At 40.7% G+C, this 9,794-nt stretch overlaps 2 protein-coding genes across 2 annotated transcripts; one reads left to right on the top strand and one right to left on the bottom strand.

The window, feature by feature from the left end:
* Positions 1 to 275: 275 nt before the first annotated feature.
* Positions 276 to 3,979, bottom strand: LOC121564550 (transcription factor SOX-4-like). Its single transcript, XM_041875827.2, has one exon. It carries the CDS (start codon positions 3,453 to 3,455, stop codon positions 2,325 to 2,327), a length of 1,131 nt encoding a protein of 376 aa, XP_041731761.1. The 5' UTR covers positions 3,456 to 3,979; the 3' UTR covers positions 276 to 2,324.
* Positions 3,980 to 4,695: 716 nt separating this feature from the next.
* On the top strand, positions 4,696 to 9,524 carry LOC121564548. Its single transcript, XM_045220112.1, has 11 exons — positions 4,696 to 4,875; positions 7,031 to 7,118; positions 7,371 to 7,517; positions 7,638 to 7,783; positions 7,892 to 8,028; positions 8,153 to 8,246; positions 8,337 to 8,448; positions 8,537 to 8,760; positions 8,852 to 9,023; positions 9,157 to 9,284; positions 9,411 to 9,524. Exons 1-11 carry the CDS (start codon positions 4,696 to 4,698, stop codon positions 9,522 to 9,524), a joined length of 1,542 nt encoding a protein of 513 aa, XP_045076047.1.
* The last annotated feature ends 270 nt before the right edge of the window (positions 9,525 to 9,794 follow it).

The following is a 9,794-nucleotide window of genomic DNA, read 5'->3' as shown; positions in this document are numbered from 1 at the left end:
ATTTTTACTACCTAAAGGAGCGCTTCTGATGTACCTAATAGCTTTTGTATACATTGTTTGTACTTTGAGTGTACAGTAATGTACCCCTGTTGTCATGGTTTAAAGCAGCATTTCTATACATGTACAACAGGTTGGCGGGTTATGTTTCTGTTCAGTACAGTATAACAATGATTGTATACTGTAAACACCAAGTGTACATTAAAGTTGTGTTTTCATTAAATTAGCACAAGTAAACATCTATAGATCAGACAGAATGAGTCGACAGAGAGGAGGGGTATGTTTCAGTTCCAGCTGATTTTTATTTCCTTCTTGAAAAAGTTATGTACAGAATTATCAACAATCTGACAGGCAGTGAATTGACACGATTGGCTGGCATGAGTTTTCCCCCCTCAAAACTTTTGTTATGGCATGACTAGACAAAACAATATTCTACACAGCATATTGCACAGAATGGGATGAAAATAAAGTTAATATATTTAAAACTGTATATATAAAAAATCCTGAACAACCACCTTAAACGCAAGTAAAGATGTATAAAGAGATCAGTTCTAGTGCCTGTCATGGTATAGCTTAACAACACATAAACACACAATCTTTTTGCTTATGATACAGTCAAATGTACAAAGATGTTTTCACGTTTTCCTAATTTTCTTATATTTTTTAAAAACACAACAGCTATAACCTGAATCTGAAATACAAATGCTATTCACCATGCCATAAGATACTAAAACAATTAGCTAGAGTTAGCCAACAAGTAGAAAATATTACATATTCAAATACAATGAGAAACGCAGTAGGCCTACATAATTGTTGTTGCGGAACTCAAATCCGCAATTTGAATACGCTTTTTATGATTTTATTTTCTTCCATCCAGTGGTTTACACCGAATGTCGATATAAAAAAAACGCGGGAAAAAATGGTTAATTTAAAGCTACAATCTTTCTTTATTAGGCAAGATTCTAAAACGAAATGCAGAAGTGCGGCTGCTCAAAATACTTGGTGTGTTGAAGCACATGTTCACAGGGGTATTGAAAAATGTGATACTGTGTCTTTAAGAAGCCTGCAGATTGATACTGTAAACATGGACAGGAGGCCGATTCATGAGATAACCGGCCACCTGGATCTTTAAAATTAGGAAATCCAAACAGCGATATACACCGATTGACACCCCCTTGATATATATCTGTACAAAAATACACTGACAAAATAATCAAACGTTTCCTCTCTTTAAGTGTCAAAAGTCTACATTTAAATATAAAAAATCAAAAGTGAAAAGTCTAGCCCTTCTTTCGGTGAAGGAAACAGACGGTGAGGGAAAACATCATGATAAGTAAGACCAGTACAAGAAAACAACTAAAATAATTAAGTCGAAAATGTTTTGGCCAGTATATAAATACATCATATAAAAATGTCATCTGAATAAATGAACAAAAGAAAATTCGAGGATGAAAAAAAAAAATTCGGTGACATTTTCTCTATACATAACATCTGAAAAACATAAAATAATTTTGGTCCTGAATCGTAGAGAAGTGTATAAAGTTCAGCACAGATTGGAGTTGCGTTTGAATCCTGAAGTTAATAATTAAATTAGCTGGTGATTTTTTTTTTTCCTTTTAGGTAGAAAGGAATCAAACATAGCGCCATCTATCCATTTAAATAACCCTAACACTAGTTTCAACTGTTCGGCAGTCTTACATACATCTCAGTAAAAGAGAGGACAGGTAACATCATGCGTTTATCTTTTAAAAAAGGTTTGACTTTTAGGTCAACTACCCACCTGGTTCATAAATCCATCTGCCTCGATGACAAAAAACTGTCCCGACAGCCAGCCTATATCTGTACCTCTGTAAGTCTTATGAAGTTCACTTGGCGATCATAAAAAGTTTCTCAAATGTCCCTTTTAAGTAACTAACATTGATTAAAGTATAGCTGACCTAAGCCCGCCCTCATCATATTCGTGCAAATCAATCACAGTTTTCCAGTTCTGATCGAGTGTTTCTTTCAATAGGACCTCGATCACTCCTACTCAGGGCGCAACAATATCTTCCTCTTCCCCTCCAGTCGAGGCAATACTTCAGCTTCTGCTTACTTGTAGCCATGTCTCATAATAAGTCGACAGTTGATCCTTGAAATAAAAAGCAAGTTATTCTCTCGCTTTGTTCAACAGTTAGCGCTTGGGGCTTGACGTCTTTTTCTCGGCGGGAGGAACACTTTGTAGGTTACGGTATGACACAAAATCACTTTACCGGAATCCCTTTTTTGCTCAGTATAGTTAGACAACAACATTTCCTGCTTGTGGTTCTCTCGTTCTCTATTTCTCTTGCTCAATACGTGAACACCAAATTAGAAATGGTCGACTCTAGCCAGTCTCCTGAAATCATCTCGCTCACCTCTGGGGTGCAGTAGTCGGGAAACTCAAAGTGAGAACCGGAACCCGACTCGAAATTAAAATCCAAGTCTCTGTCCAAAACCGAGGACCCAAAGCTTCCCAGCGACATGCTGTCAAAACCAGGGCTAGGGTTAATGTCCAGTAGATCATCCTCAAACTCCTCGTCCGATGAAGAGGATTGGGAGGAGGACGAGGAGTGAGAAGCGGAGGGAGTAGGGGACGACGCCCGCATGCTGGTGTAGTCTTCCGAGGCGCTGGAGGGAGACTCGCCGCCCTCCCTGCTGCTGGCTGCGGCGTCCTCGTACAGGCTGAGGGGTTCGCTGGATTCCGCGGAGCTGCTGAGCGTAGGGCTGGCGGGCACCGCTGCTGAAGACGGGCTCACACTGTGGCTCAGGCTGCCGCCCCCGAACACATAAACCCGCTTCTTCTTGTCCGGTATTTGTTTGGCAGCAGAAACAGACTTGGATTTGTAAAGAGAATGGTGATCTGTGCCGATAACTTGTTCTGGGTATGATGGTGTTTTGGTGCTGTTCCCAAAAACTATTTTATGAGGTTTGCTGGATGATTTTGAGCCACTCTTTTTAGAAGATGGTTTCATGCTGGTGTTACAGTTGCTACCGTTGATCTTTCCCTCCTTCTCGCCCGGTTTGGAGCTGCTGGACTTTACCTTCTTTCTGGGCCGGTACTTGTAGTCCGGGTAGTCCGCCATGTGCTTGAGTCTGAGCCGCTCCGCCTCTCGTATGAAGGGGATCTTGTCGCAGTCTTTCAGCAGCTTCCAGCGTTTGCCCAGTCTCTTGGATATCTCCGCGTTATGCATGTCCGGCGACTGCTCCATAATTTTACGCCTTTCAATCTGTGACCACACCATGAAAGCGTTCATCGGCCGCTTGATGTGACCCGTGGGTGTTTTGCACCAAGCGGGGTTCAGTTTACTATCCCCCGCGGAAGAAGCCGTGGAGCCGGGGCTCGGGGAGGAAGCCATGTCCAGATCCATAGCTCCGGAATCGGACGACTCTCCCGCGAACACCGCCTCGGAGCTCTCCACGTTACTTGTCTTATGTACCATGGTTATGAGAGGGCGCCTGCTTGCTCTCCAGTTCAGTTCCACACCGTAGGTTTATTTAAAAAAGAAAAGTCAGTTGTTGTTTTTTACAGTTCTAGCTGGCTGTGTGAATAGAAGTCAGTCCTGAGATGTGCCGAACCGGAGCCACAGGACTCTGTAGGTAGCCGTTAAAAATGCTGGATGTGTTAAAAGTAATTTTTCCGAGTCTCTGTATTATGATACAGAACTGACCGTGTAAAACTGTCCGTTTCCACTCTTTCCTCCTCCGACAATGCTTTATGTAGCCTAAGCTATTCAACCCTAGCAGTCATGTAGGACTTAAACTTGTGCGGTGTAAGCAGCTGAAAACAAACTGAGTGTCTGTGTGAGCGCACTGACACTGAAAATGTTCCAAGTTTCTGAAGTAAGGTAACTCTTTTTCTGCATAGCTTTTCTTTCCGAGCACCATGCGGGAAGAAGCTTGTTTCACTAGAACTAGGGTCCGCCTTCCATCTGCGCTCTCTGTAACTTTCAGCAGCCTCTAATTTCTCCCGGTGCAGTTTTATCCTTTTCCAAAGATATAATGGCGATACAATTCAGCCAATCCAAGGCTGTCTCTACCCTGCCTTGTGCCAAAACCACGCCCAGTTTCTTCTCATTGGTCCAAAAAGGAATCTAATAATAATCAGCGCGTGCAATGAGGAGCTTTATGTCTGACCTCATTCCAGTATACACGAAAAACTTCGTTTTAAAGAGACATACTTACGTTATAGACTTTTTCTACCCCAGCCAGCCATACATATATCATTAAGTTATTGCTGTATGTATGGGAACCAGTCTAATGCGATGTATCATATGGAATCATATCATTCAGAGTAGCATAGGCCTACTGCTGCATAAGGGGAGGCATGGAACAACTTGTTAACCTTGTTTGGACTATAATGATCTATTATGATATAGGGCTAATGGTTGAGAGAATATATGAATAGGCTCTAGCAAATATTTATGTATGAGTTATGATACTAATTTATGATATGATAATAACATATCATAGTTTACCCTGCTATAATACAGAGGTGTAATATGATGTTTATAACAAGAGTCATTTGTATTTAATGATATACATATATTTTTATAACCCCACAGGTTCGTCAGGTTGATAACAATAATAAACAAGGCATAATACGTCATTCAACAGTTCAGCGAGTCTCATTTATTTCCAGCGGGAGCGCATTCAGCGCAAGCTTGGCTCGCAAACACGGAAATGTCTAGACACATGCATGAGGACTCCTCAGCAGGCTCCACTTTCACCAGGCTGACTCCGAGAGAGGGCGGAGCCGAGGACGAGACGGGCGGTCCTTTGTCACGTTACGCACGCCCCGCGCTCGCTGCTGTAGCGCGCAGAGAGGAGAGAGGAGAAAGGAGAGAGGTCGAGGCAGTAAAGGTACAAACATGCAAGCTGAGACTACACAGAACACTTAGTTTTTTAGATAAAAATGGCCAACGTAGACCGGAGAGCGTAGTAATAAGACACACTTGAGAGAAAGCGCTTTTACGCATGGTATGAGCACTTTTGCGCGTGCACATTGAGTGGAACAAAACACAACATTTCATGAACACACAATATTCTGAGTTCTCACATTTACTCCTAGAATAGAAATATATTATAATGACTTGAAACATCACCTCCAGTAGCCTATGTTGCAAATGTTTTGATATTACACTGGTATTACGCACACGGTGAATATCACAAAACAGTCAAATTCACTTCTGATGAACAGCGATGCGTGTTGTGTGTGTCACTAGATGGCAGAGCGGAGCTAAATGACAGAGTTAGCTCCTATGAAAGGATTTAGACACAGCTCCGCTCCAGACCTTGCATATGTGGGAGGGCGAATTACATAATGTTACTCAGTCAGACACTCAGCCAGTCAATCGAACATTGTTTTGCTGCACAGTCAGTAACTACTGCGAGTGTTTGTAATTCTGATCACCATTCCGACTCAGCCAAGGGCCAATCAAGTGAAATTCATTCAGGTATTACAGGTAGGCTTTCAACCTCAGCATGCTGAAATGTTCTTTACAGGTAGTTTATCAACCTCAGCATGCTGTGCTGTTCTTTACAGGTAGGCTATCAACCTCAGCATGCTGAGCTGTTCTTTACAGGTAGGCTATCAACCTCAGCATGCTGAGCTGTTCATTACAGGTAGGCTATCAACCTCAGCATGCTGAGCTGTTCTTTACAGGTAGGCTATCAACCTCAGCATGCTGAGCTGTTCTTTACAGGCAGGCTATCAACCTCAGCATGCTGAGCTGTTCTTTACAGGTAGGCTATCAACCTCAGCATGCTGAGCTGTTCTTTACAGGTACACAGTAAAAAATGGGGTGTTAATATTTCAGAGTAAAGTTATTTTAACCCAGATAGAGTATTTTCAACATTTTTGAGAGTAAAGTTGCTCTATCAGTGGAGTTAAAAGTGAGTGTAAAAATCTGCAGATACGCAGTGACAATTTCAACTCTACAGCAGTGATGAATACCCGCCACTCTGCTTTGCTGAAGTTTGGCACGTACGTTGGTGGAGGAAGATTGCGAAGGAGTAGCTAGGCCACAGATATTGCTAGGTAAGTTACATCCCGTTTTTTCAACACCAAACCGGTATTTTTTAACTTTACATAATTTTAGAGTTGTGCTGATGTCAAGGTCATATTTTTGAGTTACGAGTTCCATGCGGCGGTCCCCCTTGCAGTGACCTCGTCATCAGCCAGCTAAATTAGCTTGTAAGTTCAGATGGTTGACAGTAATAACTGTTATATGATATACCCATGGAATATGTTTGATATTTTTTGTGAATGGCTTGCTGTTTCATATGGCTAAAAATAGGTAACGTTAACTTAGCTAATCAGTTCGTTTGAAGGACACCACCGTTTGGCATGAGCGCAGATTGTGCTTGTCATGCGGTTAGCTAGCTTGCAATCAGTATCGGTAACTGTCTTTCTTTGTGTTGCAATATTTTCACGAATGAAGTTTGTCAGAATGGTAAATACGTAAAATAACGTTCGCTAACAACAAAACATTTATACAGATAGTATTGTTAGCTAACGTTATTGTATAGCTTCCCAGGCTTCCTTACACTAACGTTAACTGTTTTTATAAAGCTATATATAACGGTAATGTTAGCATGCTTCTGATAGTTAGCCAGCTAATGTTGGTGTTATAAAACGATAACTTAGATCACTGATTTGCATGACGGGTTTGTTTAACATTGCTTAACCATTTTAATGGTTAGCTACTGTTCGAACTAAAATGGCTAATGAGCTAGCTAACTTTGACACATAGCTAGTTATTTGGTAGCTAATGGGACAATGTGCCTCTAAACTTGAACTAGCCTACACCCATTTGCTGCAGAAAATGGCAGCTTAACGTTATATTCAACCAGCACAACTTTGTCTACTTCAGCCTTTGTAATTGCAGTGTAACGTCCTAAGTAATGCATAGTGCATTGCGTAGCTAGTACTACTGAGATAAATGGATAGTTAGCTAACGCTTAGTTGAACCAGCACTAAATGATGATTTTGAATATATATTTTCTTTGTTAACAGAGGCAAAATGCTGTTGCGTGTTCAGCTCGGGAAGAGCAGAAATACGTCAAGCTGTCTGAGCTGACATTCAATGCTTTCTTGAAAGAAGGTAGGTATAATAGGTTAAAGCAATACATATCACCCTAATGACAAAATAATACAGCATTAAGCTATTATCTTATGATATCTATTTAGGTCTATAGTCATTTCTGCTGTGCTTTATATTTTCAGTAACATAAAATCAGGTGCAGATCCTTGTCTTTCATCATTTTGTGAACACATGAGGCAACCTTAAGTATGAACTTGGATTCTTGTGAGAAGGGAATGCATGTTTTTCTTTTTTTTCTTCTTTTTTTAACAGTGTGTCTAAAATTCAACATACCAGAAAGCAGAAAGCCAGACATTAAGGTGTATGACCAGTCTGACACAGAAGTTGACTCAGATGTTTTTGAAGAATTAGTAAAGGAGTCACCTGGAACTTTCAGAATCATGCTGGGCAATGGACTTGGTATTCATTCATTCAATTAGTTTTTTTAGTTTAAAGGCCAGAATGAGAACCTTTATTGTCTTAAAATAACAGTTTATTGTAATATGTTTCTATGTTTTGCACAAATTTCATAATGAACAGATACCTCTCATTCATCATCATGCTCGGGTACATCTGATGACACCATCATTCTGAATTTCACTGTGTGTGACGATGTTGAAGAAGTAGCGGCTGGCGAAGGAAGCCAGCCTAAAAGGCCATGCCACATAAACTATGAGGCAAAAGCAGTAAGTGGTGAACATTGCTGTTAAGTCCAATCTGAATGTTGTTTCATCATGTGACAGCATTACATATTGTTTTACAATTACGGAAAGCACATTTCTTTCCACCTATAGCTGATTGAAAAAATCCTAACATCAAAGCCTGGTGGTGAACGCATTATGCAAGAGTATGGAAAAACCAAATCTCTGACAGATGCCACCAGAAGACAGATGATCAACATACTTGCTGCTGAGATGACAGAAACACATGGGTAAGCATTAAGCATATAGATGGGCTGTAAAGAAACATTGTTATTATTTTCCGGTTATTAATTATGTAAAATGTGTTGTGCAATATCAATTCAGTGTGATGTTAACTTTGAATTCATATGCTAGGACATCCCCCCCCAAAAGTGTCAGAGTGATGTATGCACAGGGGATAGTAGCTTTGTTTCCCTATCTAGAAGACCCATACTCACAACATGGATATGTAAGTAAATGGGTTATTGCAACATTATGCACATATTCACTCTATGAAATGGGAATAGTACTCCTTTATAATTTATTTATAATAATATAGGATCATTACTACGATCCGGAGAGTGGTTCCGGATACCTTGCATGGCGATTGAAGACCATACAAAGAAAAACAGCAGAGGAAAGAGGTGCCTCAGTCAGCAAATCTCCTAAAGGTATGTTTTCTGATCAGTGACATGTAATTATAATGGTGACCTGTGAATTGTACAGAAAGGATTTCTTAACACTGTATTTTGTCTTAAGTTGGTGGGCCAGGCCGTGATCGTCAGCCCTTCACCTATGACAGAGAGCCATCTGATGAGGATGTGGAAGCAGCTATTGCTGTTTTGAGACACTCTGCTGATGAAAACACTGTCCGTGAGAAGATGAAAATGACCTTCATATATCGGCAAGCAATGGTCAACGATGAAGCCAAATCATCAGATGTCTTCTCGGTCTTCCCAAGATTTCTGGACACACCAGGACTGGTATGACAACTTAATTCACTGCATCACCAAAAATATCCAATGAAGAATAAGGTAACACTCATTATTTCTGTCTTTGTGTGTTACATTGCAGATAGAACAAGATTTCAGACTTCTGTTTGGTGAGGCCACAGCCAACAAATTCTTGGAGAAGTGGCCAACCACTTTCAAAGCAAAAGTAATAAAGGAAAGCCATGGACTTGTATCCACCACAGAACTCTTGGATTTGATGCGCAATGCTGAGTCAGCTGCTGAAGTTGAGAATGGTATGAATGAACTGTTTTACTTTTTATGTGGATAATGTAGGTGTGCATTATATGTCCATAATGGTGCAAGTTGTGAATAAGAATGTTATGCTACGGCACAATGTTAACCAGGTTTTTATTTGCTTATTTGTAGGCTGGGACAGTGACATGTCTGCAATCTTGCTGCTGCTACATTTGCTACCACCATCTGCACAAGGTAGAAAGAGGCCGGGAAAGATGTCTGCATATCAAGCTGTAGATCAGCTCATCAGATTTCAAAAGGTATGCTTAACAGTTGTTTAAAATATATATTCCATCATCTCAATCTTGTGCACAGTTTGAGGTGATCTTATCTATTGTCAGAGGTTAGTCACCAAAACAATTCTGTTGAATGTGTTTTTTTTGTAGGTTGGAACCAGTGTGCAGCAGCATCTTGACAACATCACCCAAAGCAGTCAGCCCCTACCTTCTCGCCCAGGGATCCACACAGAGCAGCATTCACTCCTACTTCATTGTGGTTGACAAGCATGCTCTTCCATGCAAGGCAACAGGTTCAGTAGGAGCTTTTGACGAAGTCTTTAAAGCCCATTACGTATTTGGTACGTCATACAGTTCTTCCTTGAGCAGCTTTTTCACTTTTGTGCAAACAACCATCTAAAACATCGACATGGGGGAAACAAAGGAGACTCCTAGAGTTGCTGAGTTGCGAGCAAGAATGGTGCGTTAGTTGAGATAAAACTATGAAGTGTTTTCTTTGCAAAAGTGACCATGGAAGTCCAAACAACCTTGTTA

Source organism: Coregonus clupeaformis, unplaced genomic scaffold (genome assembly GCF_020615455.1).
Source record: "Coregonus clupeaformis isolate EN_2021a unplaced genomic scaffold, ASM2061545v1 scaf3159, whole genome shotgun sequence".
NCBI lineage: Eukaryota > Metazoa > Chordata > Actinopteri > Salmoniformes > Salmonidae > Coregonus > Coregonus clupeaformis.
This window is presented reverse-complemented; position numbering and strand designations above follow the sequence as displayed.